Below are 18,000 nucleotides of genomic sequence, written 5' to 3' on the forward strand. Positions count from 1 at the left end.
TGACTCCCAGCTTGCAGCCTCCGGAAACCACTTCCACGTGCTTCAGAAGTCCTGCACCCGGAGGCTGTTCCCTTACGGAGGTTGCTAAGCAGGCTTGGGGACTCTCAGGGCAGATGTGCCTCCTGCAGAGCCTCTTGTTCCTCACCCTGGGCCGCCACCTCACTGCCTTTTATGGAAGGAGGAGCAGTGACTCAGCTGGCTTCTAGATGGGTCCTGAGGTCCCTCCTTCCCCCACTGCGTCCCCACCTCAGCTGTGAGTCATCTCTGAATCATCGGCCTCACCTCCCCCAGAAGCTCCGGGGGCTTCTCTCCAGGATGCCCTGCCATCGTCTCAGAGGGCTCCTCAGATGGAGCTCATGGTGCTGCCTGCGGTGCCCACGGAAGCTGCCGTGACCGTGGCTTCCCTGGAGCCTGTGTCTGACGGGGTCAGAATTGCATCCGCGGGAGCCACTGGGACCTGCAATGTGTTGCTTTTGGGGTCTCCTTGCAAACATGTAAGCTCCAGTGTTTCTCTGGAGCCCGACACACAGGCGCACGTGTGCTCATACACACGCACATGCACGCGTGTGCTCACACGTGTGCTCCCACTGGACACCACAGAATGAAAGGGCTCTACTCACACAGGCTCTGTACATTTGCAATTGATTTTTAAAGATGGGGGAGGCAGGGGGGTGGGTGGGGAGAGAATAACCAAAAGTTGCCAGGAGTTTTGAAGCCTTTTATTTGTTTACACATTCTCTAAATTGCAGACAAAAAGATTCGCTACGTAGGTCATCAACACCGCTAACCAACCACAGAACGAGGATACAACCACAGCAAGTAAGGGACAGGGCCTGTGACTCAGTCTTTGTGGACGTGCAAGGGCTCCACGGAGGGGCTGGGATGTCCAGGGGTCCCCAGGAGAAAGGCTGCTCGAGGCCCACTTCAACTTGGCTACAGGACTTGACCTCTCCCAGGCGCCCCTCCCAGAAGCCGGTCAGGACAGGAGGAAGGCAGGGGGAGAGGGAGGGGTCCTGGTTCACGGGCAGTCCTCCCAGCCAGCCCTCTTCTGAAGGAAGCAGTGGACTCCACTTCTGGGCAAGTCCTCATCAGTGGATCCAAATCCAGATGTGGGCCGTTTCCAACCTGGAGAGCCTCCCGGAGACTCACGGTACACCCGCTCTCTGGGAAGTCACAGGACCCGCGCGTCCTCTCAGGACACTGGGAGACATGGCACTGCCTCATCTCCGATACTGAGACACTGAGAGACCTCGAAACATCCCTCAGACAGGGCAGAAATGTCACAGCACTTTTCACACCAGGAGCCACAAAAGAGTGGGAACTTAACACACAGGAGAAAGGAGCAGCCCCAGAAGGCAGAGGAGCAGAGTGGCACACACACACCTACGGAGGTGACAATCACCTGACATTGTCAGGGGATGGGGGCTTTTGTCTGTCTGTTGCGGTGGTGGCTTTTTAGAGGAGCCAACGGAGATCTCTCCTTCAGACCATTACACACAACTTCCTAAGTCTGGAGCCCTTCTCTCTAACCTTGTGAAAGCTGTGTCTGCCTCAGCCCTGGACACTGTCAGAAGTACCCGAGCTGCTCAGGGCTGGACGACTCTAAGCTGTCCCATCAGCGGGAGGTAATGGGGTGTTGGATCCCAAGGTCCAGTGGGGAGGGAGTTCAAGGGAGCATACAAGGAAGACCCTTGTTAGCAGGCATTTCTATTGCTGGAGGTCAACTCTCTTGGCCATTCTTTTATGACTAAGAGTTTTAGAAAGAGTTGAGGCGGCGGGGGTGGGGGGGGGAGGGCGGGGATGGACGCGGTGAAAGAGACAAGAAAGCATTTTGGAATGACAGGGATACACTGTGAAAATGGCCTCCTCTCTTGGGCCCACACCTGCAAGAAATGATCCCGAATTTGCACCTTATCTGCAGGTCTGGAGATATAAATGCATCCTCGGCAATTGGAGATCATTGGAACATCTCCTCCAGGGGTCCCCTTTCCAACCACAGCCCAAAGCACTCTGGGGGACAGTAAATTCCTGAGGCTGTGAGGCACCCACGGTCTATTCACCGGCTGGGACAGGCAATGTGGAAGCTAAACGAACCCCTTCCCAGGCCCCTCAGGCTCTCTGACCCAACCGGAGCCTGCATAGGCTTGGGCTTCCTCCCGTCCCCTCCTGAGGGACCCCTTCAGCCTTCCTACCCCAGGGGCCACAGCCCACCCAGAGGAACCCCAGGAAGCCCACCAAAGCCACCAGAATCAGCCTCTCTCTGAGGAGAAACACAGTGGGGCTTTAGGCAACTACGAGAAGAAAATCAATTTCTCTAGGTTTCCTGGCAGAGATGTTCCACTTTGTGGCTCTCAGAGGGGAATGTTATCAAAACTGGGTTCTAAAATTGCCCTCAGTCTAAACACATGTGGGAAGGGAGGCACAGACCTGTCTGAGGACTTGCTCTGGCTCTTGGGCTGGTGGACTGTGTGACGTGGATGGGACAGTCTCTCCCCCAGGCCTCCATTTCCTAATTGGTCCAGTGGGTCAGCATCAGGCTGGGAAGGGGTCTGAGCAGACTGCATTCTCAGCCCGAGAGTAAACTTGAGTGGAGGTGGAGGGGAGACCGTCTCAGGGCTCAGCCCACTGGACCAGCGGTGTCCACCCTTCATGGAGCCTGGGGGCGGGGCCTGTGAGCTCAGGGTCCAAGGCCAGCTACCTGGAGGCCGTGCTGCCAGTCTGGCCTGGTTGGGATCCAAGTCAGATGGGCTTCCCCTCCCTCCTCCTGCCAGCAAAAGAGACTGGTGGAGCTGGGTCAGTCGGAAGAGCCTTGCCCACAGGCTCTCAAACGGATGGATGGATCAAGCTCCAGAATGCATTTCGGGTTCTCAAGCACTTTAAAACCTGACTCCTGGCCAAGCATCATGAAAGCCTCGTGTCCCTGACTCTCCACAGAAATCACCAAAACCACCTGCTGGGAGCCACGTGCTGTCCAGGGAAGAGCCTTCCCCAGAGCCTCCCCCCAAGAGAAACCGAAGGCTGCTTTAGGCCAGCTCCGAGCTGACACCTACTCAGGGGCAGATACGTGCCTTCCCCCAGCCCAGGCGCTCAGCTTGAGAGCCAACTTGGTGCGGCTTCTTCAGCTGGAATCTGGCTGTGACACGTGCAGAGGAAGCGGGAGCTGGAGCAAATGGCCAATTTCTGGTGCTGTCAATACAGACAACGGGAGTCTAATGGAGCGTGAAACTAGGATCTGACGGACACCTGGCCAAAGGAGGGCATAGGAGATTTACTGAAAATGCCTTCATGTCGCCCACCCGCACCAAGCCAGAAACGCTGCACAGCTGAGACAGCCTGGCTGGGGTCTCCATGGGAGTCCACCCAACCCATGCATGAGGCCCCCGTCCCGCCACTATTCATCTCTGCTTCCTCCAGTGGGGACTGGACTAGACCATTGTGTGGGTCACTTTCCGCCTCTGATCAGGCCCTGCCAGTCGCACCTGCCTGCCCGCCATCCCAGGAGTCGAAAGGCAGCGTCTGGAGGCACAGCCTCAGAGTCCCTCTGGCTGGTGACATACTCCAGCCCAGGTGCCTTCATCGTCTCACTCCCGTTCATGTTAAGGATGCTCATCTTCCAAGGGCAGCCAGTGCTTGGGAAACTTAAAAGCAACCAGGCTGAGGCCAACTGCTCCCTTCTCCCCAACCCCCAGAGGGTGAGAATAACTGGACACCTAAGCCTCATCCTCTACTGATGAACGTGGGTCCCAAACAGAGAGACCCAGATACACATACACCTACCCTGATGGCACGCCAGGGTGATCAGGGTCCCTTGGGGGAGTGTAATTTTGGGGCTGAAAAGCAGCAACTTTGGGCCGAGATGTGCTTTCTTTCCCCAGCACATCTGGGGAAATAGCCCGCCAAGTGTTTTAGCCAGTACCAGCCTGCCCAGCAACCAATCATGGCAGGCAAGAAGTGTGTTCATTTTCCTCTGGAGGAAAGATGCCCAGAGTGGGCCAACATGGCAGATGGGTGGTGGGCAATGAGGATGGACACACTCCCTTTCCCGGTCCAAGGCACAAAGGCTCCCTAAGCATCTGAGCATTTCTTGCCAAAGCGTGACTCTCTGCTTTCCCAAATGCCACGTGGACCAGATGCATCGGTGAGCCAGGACTCTGCCTCCCTACCCCGCCTCTCTCCAGCCACCTGCCCCCACCGCCTCTGCCCTGGGATTGTTCTGTTTTCATGCTCTCACTCACATGTTTGTGTTGCTTTCCTTTTTTACTAGTACCTAGTTTAGGCCTCTTCAACTACGTGGTGAAAATGTGCAGGGGGTTTATTTTCTTTTTCTTTTGTGTTACTGTTTCTTTCCACCACCATCCCGTCCTGCAGCATCCGGCATGGCAGGAGGGACATGGGGGCGGGGGCTGGGTGGGGGGGAAGGTGCGGGAAGGGAGAAGGCTGGATAAGGAAGAGGAGAACCAAGGTCTCGGTGGGGAATGATCATGAAAGGGCAAAGCCAATAAAAACCGCAACCCCAATTCTACCTATAAAATCTTTGCATCCCTTAGATAAAGCAGAATCGAGACTTTTTTTCCAGGTTCCCAACTACTGCCAAACATCTTCCCCAAAGAAGCAGGAGAGAGTGAAGGGGAGAGATGAGAGAGTCCTTGCAGCCAGTGGTTCTCCAAGCATGAGGCTCCCTTTTCATCTCCCTGTGGTTGTGCAGGGGCTAGAAGCTGGGGGAGCCAGCCTGGGAGAACCTCGGGGAAAGAAAGCATCTTGTCTGGCAGCTGCTGGTTACTGGCAGTTCTCCCTCTCATCCTGGAGCAACACGTAAGGTTCGCTTTAGTTCGTTATGCGAGGGGTGTGTGTGTGTGTGTGTGTGTGCGCACACGCGCACGTCTCTGTTCTCATCATCCATATTAATAACATTGATAGGAATCAGGGATGCAGAGAGGCAAGCAAACGGGATGCAGTGAGTGTGAATATAACCTGGAGACTTGAGGGGTCGTGTCGCCGAGGGAGAAGAGAGGTCTTGGGGGCTCACACCCCCCCCCCATTTCGTACAGCGACCACTCACCCCTTCATTTCCCCACCACAGCAGCCTTTTTTGCCAGACGGGGCTGGTGCCATCCTGAATGGCCGCTCTGCTCGCTGCCTGGGCTAGAGGTCATGATTAGTCATTACGTCTCCGTCGAAGAGGGTTCTGGCTGCCCGCCAGCCCCGGTCCCTGCCTTCCTCTGGCCTGCCTGGGAAATGTCACCATCAGCACAAATACTTCCTTCTCTTGGCGGGGCCAAAGAGGGGGAAAGCCTGCAATGACCCTCTTTCAAAACACTGGCGCGAAGAAAGGGAGGGGGCTGGGAACAAAGACCGTGAGCAGGGGCGTTCCTGTGCCCTCTGACCCCCGTCCTGCCCCCCACAGCCTCCAGGGACCCTGGGAAGTTACCTCAGGTCTCAGCCATCTGAGGGGACACGACCAGGGCTCACTCAGAGCCCAGAGTGCCTCCTCCGGGAGCCCGCCCCCTTCCAAAGCTTTCCGCTCACACAGGGAGCCCCTGTTCCTTCTGGGCAGGCCCAGACCCTTCCCCTCCCAGCTCCCCGCAGGCGCTTCCTCGGGCCTCTCTTCCCAGCAGCCCGGGGAAGGCGCCATGCAGCCAAGCCTTCCCGGGAGCAGCTGCTGAGAGGCTCAAAGGGCGTCCCTGCTCTCACAGCCAGGGCACCCGGGCAGGCAGCACCCAAGGACATCTTCCTCTCCCTCTTGCTTCCCTCCCAGAACAATTACCTCGGCTGTCCCGCCTCCTTAGAAAGGGACCCAGCTTCCCAGGGTCAAAGCCCCGCTCTAGCTGCCTCAAAGGCCCTGAACTAACCCATCTGTTCTGCTGCTTCTCCCCCCCCAGGGCTGGTGGCTGCAGAGAATCATAACCAGACCCCCAAGCCCTGGAATGTTCAGGAACTCAACCCACTGACAGCTGCAGAGCCCACCTCTGACCACAGACCAGTTAGACCCAAGGAAACCAGCAGGGCCGTGGGCCCAGGTGGGGAGGCTTGTAGGCCTGAAGCAAATGAAAGTTATCTGTGCTTCCCACCCACTTCCCCATTCCTCACCTGACATCCAGAGGAATCCAATCGCATCCTTTGGGGGTGGGGGGGTAAGATCGCAAAAAGGGGAGCACACAACAGGGGTAGGAGGAACCCCATCCACTTTGCCGGGCGGTGGGGAGGACCGGCCAGGTGCCCCCTCTCTTGGTGTCCCAGATGCTGGCATCCTGCACTCGGGGACTGGAGGGGGAGGGCTTCCCAGGACTGACCCCTCTGGAAGCAGTGCCTAGAAATCCTCTGCTCCCAAGGTTGCAGGCCGTCTGTGATCTAGCCCGTCCTTTGCTGCCACCTCTTTCCCCACCAAGCCCCCTCTTTCCATCCAGACCAGGAGGACCTCAACAGCTTATCTCACTAAGTTCGAAGGACACTTTTTCTGTGGGGTTGGGAAAATCCACATCGACCAGAAGACCCTCGGTTCCTCCCACCTCCAGCTGGGTGAGGGGCACCACTCCTGCCTGCTTTGCCCTCTGAAGCCCCCCAACCAACAGGGAGCCAGAGGCCAGGTGGTCCTCAGCACTCCCCACCAACCCCCTACACAAGACTCAAAGAGGATACGAGGGGCCCCTCTTCTCTGAGTCTGGAAGCCTAAGGGAGCCCATAATCTTTCTTCAAGAGCAATAGATCTCTCTCCTAAACTTGCCCCCATAGGAAAAGTAATAATAATCGTCTCATTTTTCTTCCTTAAAATATCTGAACTTTTAAAGGGAAGGGCCAAAAGGAATCATGCTGTGTTCAAAGCGCAAAGACTAAATAAGATGCACCATGAGTGTATAACTCTCCAGGGTATCATGCAACCATCACTGTGAAACCCAAACCCTCCCCCAACCTTAAAACCTGTTATCTTCCCCAGCTCTGAAGGAATCTGGCCTCCCTCCCTCCCCCACCCCCGCGGGCTGGCTACGCCCCAGACGGCATGCGCATGCGCTGAGCCTGGGGAAGCAGCTGCTCTCCTAGGCCTGCCTGGCTTCCCACCTGACCCTGGGGCAATGACAGGAGCAGGGGCTCCTTGGGACCTGCTGGCTCCTGCCTCAGGGGCTCTGAGCCAGTGGGGGCTTTAGAAGGAAAGCCGCCGGAAGGTAAATCTCCTGGCAGGGGCCTTGTCTCTAATTCCTCACGCCAGTGCCTCCAACTGGATTTGCTGCAGGCCCGAAAAGCAGTTTCAAAAATACCCACAGGAAACAGAGGGTTTCAACTTCCAGTTGGGATCCCGCAGCCTCACCTCTTCTCTGGTCGGCGGGAGCCACAACATCGGGGTGAAGCAGAAGAAAGGCACCCTGGTGGTTCCCAGGGTTTGAGCTGTGAGGCAACAGCACCATTATCTCCACGTGGTGGCCTCTGTACGCAGTGACCAGAACTACCAAGGTGTGGGTCCCTCGCCACGCCAGGGCCCATGCCCGGATCTTCAGCAGCGTTACCTCTCGTCCCCGCAAAAACCCTGCCAGAGAAGCCATATCTCCCTGCCTCACAGATGTGGGAAATGAGGCTCAGAGAGGTTAAGTCATTTGCCTGAGGTCAACCAGCTAGAAACTAACAGAGCTGGGCTTTAAACCAAAGTTTTTAAGTGACTGTTACACTGAGCTGAATTATAGCCCTCTCCAGAAGTTAGCACCCCATTCTAGGCTGTGTTGACCTTATAGAAGGGAGCATCTTCATTCAGAAATCCCCAGCCCCAGGATAAATCTCTCACCTTCCACCACAGATCCATGCTCAGTCACAGTTTTCTTGTCACAGCTTGACCTAGTGGCCCTGACCACAGGCAGCCTGTTCCTTAAAACATAAACCCCCTTTGGTCAAAATGGAGATTCCAAGAAGGCGTCTAACCTTAGCTAACTCACACAATAAAGGGGGTGTAGAAATCATTTGGAGTCCCTACCTGACAAGCCCAGCTCTCCAGTGATGATTTATATAACATTATACTTTTTAAGACTCCTGATGTCACTGTGGGACAGGCAGGACAAGTATTTTCTCCATTTCACAGCTGGGCAAACCGAGGTTCAGAGATGTTAAGTGATTTGCCCAAGGTCACACAGCTACTCAACGGCAGGGGCAAAACGAAAACCCTGACCATCCATGTGCACCCTGTGATTCTAGTTCATTCTCTGGGGCTCAAAGAAAGAGCAATTGTTGACCAACACTTTCCTTTTCTCAATACAGAAGGTGATAAATGTGACCATGACTTCTGTTTGCTTGCAGTATCCTGCAAGTGCCATCTCACAAGCTGGCTTTGCTGTCCCCATTTTCCAGATGGGGAAACTGAGGTCTCCAAAGAAGAAGGGGTTGGGCCCATCCTTCAGGGAGTGAAACTGGGAAGGGAACTGTGGGCTTTCCTGATGTCTGGTCCAGACTCCTGGCCACCCTCATCCCTGTGGAAGGTTACAGCACCGTCCTTGGTCTGCGAGACCCAATCCTACCCTCTGTGGCTGGAGAGAGAACAGAGCCACCCCATCATCTGCATTGAGGTGGGGAACAGATCTGCACACACTCCAAAGAGGGTCTGTCACTTGTAGGGCCACTATTTTGGTTTCAGATTTGCTTTTTTTAACTTTTAAGCCATTTGTGGCGTTTGAGAACATTTTGATGACTTTTTTCCTAAAATTAAATCAAAGTGATTTTTCAAAACCAATAACCAGCCTTTGAGGACGCTCACTTTGGGTTTTGTGGGAGGACAGAGAGCCGGGGTGGTCAGGAGAGGAAATCTGGCCCTCTGATATGACCCGCCCGGGGTAAATGGACGAGGCGACCACATAGCAACTTCCCAGACCCTCCCTGGGCCTCCGGAATCCAAAATGGGTTCACCAACCGGCAGGGGGAAGGAAATATCTCATGAGGAAGATGAAAATCTCATCTGGTCAGGCCCTTGAAACGAGGTCATTATGTATGCATGGAACCCCCTCCAAGGCCACAGGCTCCTGCAGGAGACTGACTCCCGTCTCTGGCCACAGGTCACCCCGTAGAGGACCTGGGGGGACCAGCACAGCTCGGCTGTGCGCCAGGCTGCCCCGGGTCTGCAGGCCAAGAGCAATTAGCCAGGAAGAAGGGCTCTTGCCAAGTCTCGGCGAGAAGGCCGCAGCCGGGCAGAGGTAGCCCAAGCGGCCAGAGCCTCTGGGCCTCCAGGGGCTTCTTCAGGAGCTGAAGGACTAAAAATAACTTGGGCCTTTGTCGTAAGCAGCTGGACCACAGAGATGGAGCTGATTTCAAGGAAGCTGAGCGTGTGCCAGGGTCCTGCTCACCGAGACCTGCCCGTTAGGCAAATGATTTTTCCAGAAATGTGTCCGTTTTTGTGTGTTGCTGCTGTTGCCACTGCTGCGGAGATTCAAAGGCAGCCCGGTCCGCTCCAGCCCACAGGGCTGACTTCCAACACAGACTTCTCGGAACTGAGCCTCCCCACCTCTGGCTTCTCAAAACATTTTTTCAAAAGGAGAGTCTAGCATGTACCGGGGAGCTTAGGAGACAGAGCAGCCCGCGAGCTGAAGCTTCTGCGTGATTGTCGCCCTGGTCGTAAATAATCACATCACCCCAATTATTTGTTTAGGGAACAATCCTTTCTCCCCCATCCTGAAATTTCCAGAGTCAGGCCTCAGTAGACAATGGCAAACATACACTATGTGGAAGGAAGGAATTACTTGGGAAAAGGAATTCGTAGTGTCACGTCAATACTGAAGGGTTTCTCAGAGCTGCAGTCCTTGGGACCAACATTCAGATTCTTGACCTGGCAGCCTTCACTCACCTTCCTGGTTCTTGAGTCCCACCAGGGAAAGCTCCAGACTCAGGCTGAGTGGAAGGCAGAGTCTTGGTCTCTTCCTCTGCCACAGGCTGTGGCCTGTCTCTCCTCAAGGATGCCCCAGCTCTGAAGGTCTGGTGCCTTGCCAGGCCGCTCCTGACGGACAGCAGATACTGACTGGCTATGGCGGGGCCTCAGAATTATCTTCACAACATTTCCGTCCACCCCTCAGGGCCTCCCCCCTGCCTCCCCAGCCCCATCAAGAGATCGCCCTGGCTGTGGATGCCACTGGATATCTGCTGGGGAAGCAGCTCTTCCTCTTCACAGGGACCAAGGAACAAGGAGGGATTTCAGGGCTCCATCGTCTAGACAGCCTCTAGGTTCCGAGTCTAGAAGTTTCCAGCGGGGCTTGTAATAAATAAAAACTTCTCCACAGCCCTTTGCTCCTCTGCTGGGTTCAGGATGAAGAGGCTAAGCTGGGGGCAGGGAGGCTGTGCGAAGATTTCTTGGAACACAATAGATAGAAAACACCAAACCACGCATGAGTGACTGATGGGTGGTCACGAAATGGGACCAGTGGTTCCTTAAATGGGAACCAGTGAGAGGGCCGCAGTGCTAGGGTGAATGTGAGGGGGGTCCACAGGGCTGTGGCTGGGGTCCTTCTTCAAAAGTTTACGATCTTTCTGGCAGAAACAGGAGGGGCTGGCTGAAGAACGGAAACCCGTGTGTAGGAGTTAAGCAGATATCTCGCCCCCTCGGTTCCACGTGTCCATGCCCTCTGTGGTTACTGATGTCCCTTACGGTTGGTCTGTCTGGATATATGGGAGTAGGGTCTCCATCTGGTTTGAACTGAGCTCTGCTTCAGCCTTTCCGGCGGCAAGCCACATTCTGTGACCTGGGGCCCTAGGCCTGGCAGCCGAAGGCTGAGGCTTTTTCTTTGAGCAGTTCCCAGCATAAGTGGCAGCTCCAGCTCCCTACAAGAAATGAGATGGCATTACTAGCAGCCCCTCCCCCAACCCTCAAGCCCCACCCCTTGACCCTAACCTTTCTGTAAGCCCTGTTTTAGTTTGACTTTCACGATTCAGAGACAGAGTCCCAGTTCTGAAAATGTGCTGGAGTCCATCGCTCAGCTGCTCGGGAAACAGAAAGTGCTCAGAGATGATTGGTTGAACTGCGGTGAAGACCCTCCCTCCTTGGCTGTGCCTCTTAACCAGCATCACCGGGTCTGGATCACTTCCCCTAGAAGTTCACACCTCCCCCACCCTCTCAGCCATACGTCTGGGAAACATCTCCTGGGCCCTCGAGTTGAAATTTCAGCTGGTTGAGCTGTGCCTCAGTTTCATCATCTGTAAAATGGTAGTGGTCATACCTGCTCTGTAGGGTTGTGACGATTAAATGAGACAAGACACGTAAAGCCCTTAGCACAAGACCTGCACATTAGTGAGGGCTCGGTAAGTGGTAGAAGTAGCTGTTGTTGTTATTGTTGACTTCATCACCATTACCTTCTGGGGGCTCAGCCACTGGGGGATTTAAACAGTACATGTGGTAGCCGCGGTCACAGTCATCGCAGAAGAGGAGCTGGTCCTGGTGGAATGCAGAGTAGGAGGAGAGGAGGAAAGATTGAATTATTTAGAACCAACATCTGGCCTCCACCTACTCCGCCTGCCTTATTTCCATTGATCAGCTTCCCTGGATGCCCCTTTCCAGGCCCCCTTTAGAGTCCTCACTGTCCCTCGAACATGCCTTGTGCTTTGCCCACACCTGGAATTTCCCCCTCTGTCTCCCAAGCTATGCTCATCCTACTCCCACTTAAGAGTTCCGCTCAAATCATAGCTCCTCCAGGAAGCCTTCCTAGACCACCACCTCACACCCAAGCTTAAAGGGATTCTTTATCCTTCTGAACTCACATAGCCAATAATTCTGCCTCCATAAGGGTGGAAAACTAATTTCATGCATTTCTGTGTTCTCCAGGATGATTGCCTAGTGCACAGAAAGTACTTTCAATGTTTGCAAATTTTAATTGAATTCCTCTCAACCTCACTCTTTCCATTTGTGCAATGGGCAGCAACCATACTTGCTGGTAACATCCATAACACCTCAGAACTTTTTCAGGGTTTCATTATGCAAGGTTAGAGAAATGCAAGTGATGTGATGCCACCTTTCAGCTCTCAAAAGCCTCTTCAGGGGCTGGAGGCTGGAGCCAGATGAGAAGAGTCCCCTCCAGTGCTGCGGTTAACTTCCAAGGACACAGTAGGCACCTTTGCTCCTGCAGTTCCCTCTGCCTGGAGACTCTGCCAGTGCCTGACCCCTTCTTTTCTGGACCATTCCCTACCCACCCTTCAAGTCTTCAAACACTTCTCTTCCACAAAGACTTCACTAATCTACATCAAATGGAATTTCTCTGACCCCCTCTTGCATCCTCATAGTACTTTCTCTTCCTTAGGACATTTAGTTGCACTTTCCTTTATGCTACAAAGCCTGGCATGTGGTAGACATGTACACCCAGTCCATCTGGAACATGCCTCTTTTGTCCACTCCTTTATAGATTGCAAGGCCCTTGGGGCAGAACCTTGTCTTACTCATCTCCGCATCTCCTTCAGAACTTCCTTGCTCGTAGTAGCTACTTAGTAAGTGTTTGTGATCTGGTCCCCATTCTCCAGGTTCAGCCCTGTTCTATTCAGTGACCTTTGGGCCTGCTTTGATGGCTTATAAGACGTCTGCAAAGTTAAGTTCTGTATCAAATCTCACCTTGGCTCTCACCAGTGTAGAGATCCTAGAAAAAGTAGATATAGAAGTTGAAAACCCCTGTGAGCAAGCAATGGGGCAGGAGAGATCATGAATGATCTTTTTTTTTTTATATTCAATAGGACAATGGGAAGCTTTCGAAGAGTTAGCAATAGAGGAATAACATGGTCAGACTTGCAGTATAGAAAGATCTCACTAGCTGCTGTATAAGAAAAGATATCCAGGTGGAGAGAGATTGGTTTTTGAGGCTGGAAGTCCACTTAGGAGGCTACTATAGTCGTCCAGGTAAGAGATAACTTATGATGGTGGCCTGAACTAGGGTTGTGGCTTGGGGGAGAGAAAAGGGGCTTGCTTCCATCTGAGAGTCATTGATTAGATGTAGAGAGTGATAAGGAAGAAATCAAGAATGTCTTCTAGGTGGTGGCTTGGTCGGCAAGCCAAACGATGTAGCCATCCACTAAGGCGTGGGCAGAGGAGCAGACCTGTGGGAGGCAGAAGGCAACCTCAGCTATGAACATGATCTGTAGGTCTACAGATCACCTGGTGAGGGTGCCTGGAGGAAGCTAGAGGTCAGGAGAGAGGCCTGGGCATAAGACATGGACTGGGGAGTCACTGGTGATGAGATGGCACTGGAGGTCCTGGGAAGGGAAGCCCAGAGTACATGAGAGCAGATGTCTTTGAACTTGTGCTCATAGAGGGGTGTTCATGAACTCCTTGAAATTATATGCACAACTCTGTGTATAGGTACAGAGGTACATTTTTCTGAGCAAAGGGTAAATCCATAGCTTTCGTTGAATTTTCTGAAAAATCAAGGACTCAAAAAAGTTACCGAGGAGAAGGCCAAGAATAGATGCTTGGGGAACACCAAAGCTAAGGCCCAGGCAGAGAAGAAAGAGACTAAGAAACAGCAGTCAGAAAGGTAGGATGAAAACCAGAACAGTGTGGTTTATTCCAAAAGAGTTACACCATTATTGTTGGAGCTGAAATAAGCTAAATGACAATATGATTTAGGGATAATACAAGGAGAAACCAGTTAGGATAGGGACAGAAAACAGGGAGAGACTTGTGAGAAACAGTATTATTAATATCTGAAATACATTGATAACTCCTACTCTAGTGCTGACACGAGAAATACAAGGAGGTAGAATATCCTGGATTGGACTTTCCCAAAGGGAGACCAAGGCATCTGTGGGTTTAAATGTCTCTTTCATGGGTTGATCATTGTCTAGCACCATATTCTCTTCTTTTCCATTTGCTTCTCAGATAATTGCCAGCCAAAACCACCAAAAAAACCCCAGCTCATGTGGACCCCCATGAGAAACACAATTTAAGGACATCTTACTCCCAAGTATTCAAGAACCAGAATTCACCTATGGCTACAGTTCCAGTAGAACGGGAATCCCTTTCTGGGACGTGCAGGGTAAATCCCTGGCTATGTGAGAGGAACCCCCTATTGCCCCAGCAGGCTCACTCCTTGATTCCTCCCCTAAGGTTCTGCCAAGTCAACAAAAAACCTCTACATTAACACTATTTGTAAAGCCAAAGACCAGAATCAACCCAAATGTCCATCAATAAAGGACTGGTTGAATAAACTAATGAAGAGCTATGCAACTGTAGGAAGGAGTTAAGATTATGTCTATACATTGCTGTGGAGTAACCTCCAGGATATTCAGTGAAAAAGCAAAGTAAAGAAAACAGGTATATCTTTCTACCATTTTCTAAGAAAATGCATCCACTTTCTTAAGGATTCATGTGCACATACACATGTTTCCATTTAACAGAATAGAAAGATAAACCATAATTTTTTAAAACGGTCCTATAAGCAGAGTGTAAAAGAGGTAGGGACAGAAGCTAGATTTCTTTGAACATACTGTTTATTTTAAAAATTTGATTCTGGAGCCAGTAAATATTTTACATGGTCATAAAGCAAAATTCACATGGTAACTGTCACTAAAAAAAAAAAAAAAAAAGAAAAATGAAACAAATGAATCTAATCATGTACTAGTTGGTGGCATAACCACACAGAAAGAAACTATTCCAAGTGACTTGGAAACAAGTAGTCTGACTGTACCTCCTCAGTCAAATATATCTTAAGGACAAAAACAAATGCAAATATGCATATACACATACATACATATATATATTTCTTTTCAGCAATCATATTATTGTTGTTAATAGTGGAATTGATATTCTATGTGAGTATCAAATGAGTGCTTATGTTGGTAATGAGAAGCAAAAATTTTGACATGGTTAAAAGAAAATACAGATGTAAGAGTGATAAGGTTAAGTAAAAACCCTATAATTCGTTCTGGCAATGAATTGGAAGTATCAGTGTAAATTCACAGTGTATTTTATCTTTAAAACAAGCAAATCCTATTTCCTAGCTCTGTCCATTGAAAATGCCCCCAAACAATGACTAATGCAGTAAAAATTAGCACCCCATCACCCATATTATATCTTCTAAAGACCATTGCCCACTAAAAGGAACCAGGAGTCCTTGGAGAAATGGCTGATTCCAGGTCTGGAGCATGAAATGTATAAGTATCGTTACATATTGGAAAGCAAGGAAACAAATACTACTGAGATAGGGACTTCCCTGGTGGTCCAGCGGTTAAGAATCCGTCTTGCAATGCAGAGGACGCCAGTTCAATCCCTGGTCAGGGAACTAAGATCCCACATGCCGTGGGGCAACTGAGCCTGCACGCCACAATTACTGAGCCCGCTCTCTCTGGAGCCCCTGTACCTCAACAAAGAGCCTGCGCGCTGCAACAAAAGATCCCGTGTGCCGCAACTAAGACCTGACACAGCCAAAAAATAAATAAATATTAAAAAAACAAAAAACAAATACTACTGAGATCATGTCAAAAGGACTCAGGATCCAAACTGTGTTCCCACTGGAATAAAAGTGGGAACACAGTCCCAAAGATGGGACAATTTTAACTGTAATGGATTGAAATAAATCAAGTATGTATAAATCCTCGAGTCCATAAAGATACTATTTTTTAAAAACTTTGTCACTTTTGTTAGATGCCAGGGAAACATCCCATCATTTTTTAATTTATTATATTGAAATAATTTTAGTCTTAGAGAAAATTTGCAAAAATGATACAGAGTTTCTGCGCACACTTTACTGAGCTTCCCCTAAAGTTAACATCTTACATTACCATAGTACAATCATGAAAAGCAGGGAATCACCATTGCCATTAGCATGACACTATTGACTAATCTGCAGACCTCACCTCATTTGAATTTCACCAGTTTTTTTCCCACTTATGTCCTTTCCCCAGGATTCAATTCAGGATCCTACATTCCATTTAGTTGTTAGGTATTCTTACTGCCCTTGAATCTGTGACAGTTCCTTGGTTTCTTTGTCTTTCATGACTTTGACCCTTTCGAAGAGTCCAGGTCAGTGATTTTGTAGAATGTCACTCAGTTTGAGTTTGTCTGATCTTTTTTCCGTAAGAGGAGATCTTCTCAGTGCATCTTATCAGGGGGCACGGATACCAATGTATCTTATTACTAGTAATGTTACTCTGATCATATAGTTAAGGTAGTATAGTACCTGTAGTGTAGTTTTTCCACTGTAAAGTTACAGTTTTTCCCTTTGTAACATATTAATAAGTAATCGGGTGGGGGAGATATTTTGAGATCAAGCAAATATTCTGCTTCTCACCATACTTTTGCCCGCTAATTTTAGCATCAATTGATGATTCTTGCTTACAACAACCATACCGTGATGTTTGCCTATTGGTGATTTCCCTCTTCCCTCTACATTTATTAATTGTAATCCTGCTCTAAGGAAGAGTTTACCTCTTCCCCATTCATTCATTAATTCATTCACTTATTCAATTTTTAAAATGTTAATATGAATATTTATTTTGTCTTTGGGTTATAATCCAATACTATCATTATTTACTTTGTTGCTCAAATTGTCCCAGATTGGGCCATTAGGAACTCCTTCAAGTTGGCTCCTGTGTCCTTGACCAATTTTTTAGCTCCTCCTTACTTTCTAGTACCGCAGGAGGCTCCGGCATCCTCTTACATTTTCCCAGCTCCAGCCATTTCTCCAAGAACCCCTGGCTCCTTTTACTGGAGAATCGTATTTAGAAACCAATATCTGGGTGCTGTGGGTCCTCATTGCTTCTGGGCTGTCATTGCTTCTAGGCCCTTACGACAGAGTTAGGAAATAAATGTACGTGTAGGTGCACATCTATATTTACTTCTGTATTTATCCACATGTGTGTGTACATATAAATATTTATAGATATATAATATATAAACAAAATATATTATATTTAAAAGCATAAATTCATACTGATACCCCCTATTCCAACCCAGGACCACAGGGTTCAGTCTAGCCTTCCCCCTTTATTTGATTTTTCTTTCTCTGACATTGGGAAACCTGTCTCTCATTATTCACAATATATAGGTATCAGTTCAGACCTGCAGACACATCAAGTAGTTTCAGAATGACTAACTCACATGCCTGTGAGAAACAAATTTACTAACTAGCATATAATATGTGTATAGTCATTTCTGCCTTTAGCCTTAAAATACACAGTCAAATACTACTTTCCAAAGTTATCTAGGTTAATTTTTTCCTTCCCTACCCTTCAGTATGGCCATGTTACTATTTATATTATAGTTAAGTTCATTTGTTACTGTTCATATTCCATTTTCGCTTCCCCCACATCCTGGTTGAATTTCAGTATTTATCTTGAGGGTATGTGAAACAATACCTCGGTTCAAAGAGTCAGAGCTATACAAAAAGGCATTTTCAGAGAAGTGTTACCCCCCATCCCTACTATCCCACCCCCATTTCCCCATTCTTTCTACCCCATTCCCACCTACCCTGTAGATAACCAATCTCTTTAGTTTTTTGCTTATCCTTCCTGTATTTCTTTCACACAAGTAAATAGATACATGTATATTTTCTTATGCCTTTCTTGCAAGAATGGCAGCTTACTGTAGATATCATTTTTACTGTGCTTTTTTATTTAACAATATATTCTGGAAATCACTCCATATTAATTCATAAAGATCGACATCGTGTTGTTGTTGTTTTACAGCTGCCGAGTACTTCATTGTGCCATCCTTTATTCAACCATTTTGTGTATAAGCATTTAGGTCATTTCCAATATTTTCTAATTATAAGCAGCGTGACCATGAATAACCTTACGCATATGTATTTTCATAGAGCTGGGGGTATATCTTTAGGATAGATTCCTATAGGTGAGATAGCTGAGTCAAAAGTTAAGTGCACAGTAGCTGTGTTAGGTATTGCTAAATTTCCCTCCAGAAGGGTTGTACCACTTTATATTCCCACTGACAATATATAACGGTGCCACCTTTCCCACAACTTCACCAACAGAATGCACTGTCATAATTTTTTGCACTGCCATACTTTTTTTTCCCAATCTTATGGGTAAGAAATGATATCTCAGTTTTGTTTA

The 18,000-nt window shown here is 49.5% G+C and overlaps 1 protein-coding gene across 1 annotated transcript in view; it reads right to left on the minus strand.

Annotated features, from left to right (window-relative positions):
* Positions 1-716: 716 nt before the first annotated feature.
* DPF3 (double PHD fingers 3) overlaps positions 717-18,000 on the minus strand; it is a 261,509-nt gene continuing 244,225 nt past the window's right edge. The window contains exons 10-11 of the mRNA XM_036842792.1: positions 11,305-11,386; positions 717-10,776 (exon numbers count right to left, since the gene is read on the minus strand). Of these exons, the coding sequence (XP_036698687.1) occupies positions 10,706-10,776; positions 11,305-11,386 (153 nt within the window). The 3' untranslated portion in view covers positions 717-10,705. The remainder of the gene's footprint in view (positions 10,777-11,304; positions 11,387-18,000) is intronic.

This window comes from Balaenoptera musculus, chromosome 2 (assembly GCF_009873245.2).
Source record: "Balaenoptera musculus isolate JJ_BM4_2016_0621 chromosome 2, mBalMus1.pri.v3, whole genome shotgun sequence".
NCBI lineage: Eukaryota > Metazoa > Chordata > Mammalia > Artiodactyla > Balaenopteridae > Balaenoptera > Balaenoptera musculus.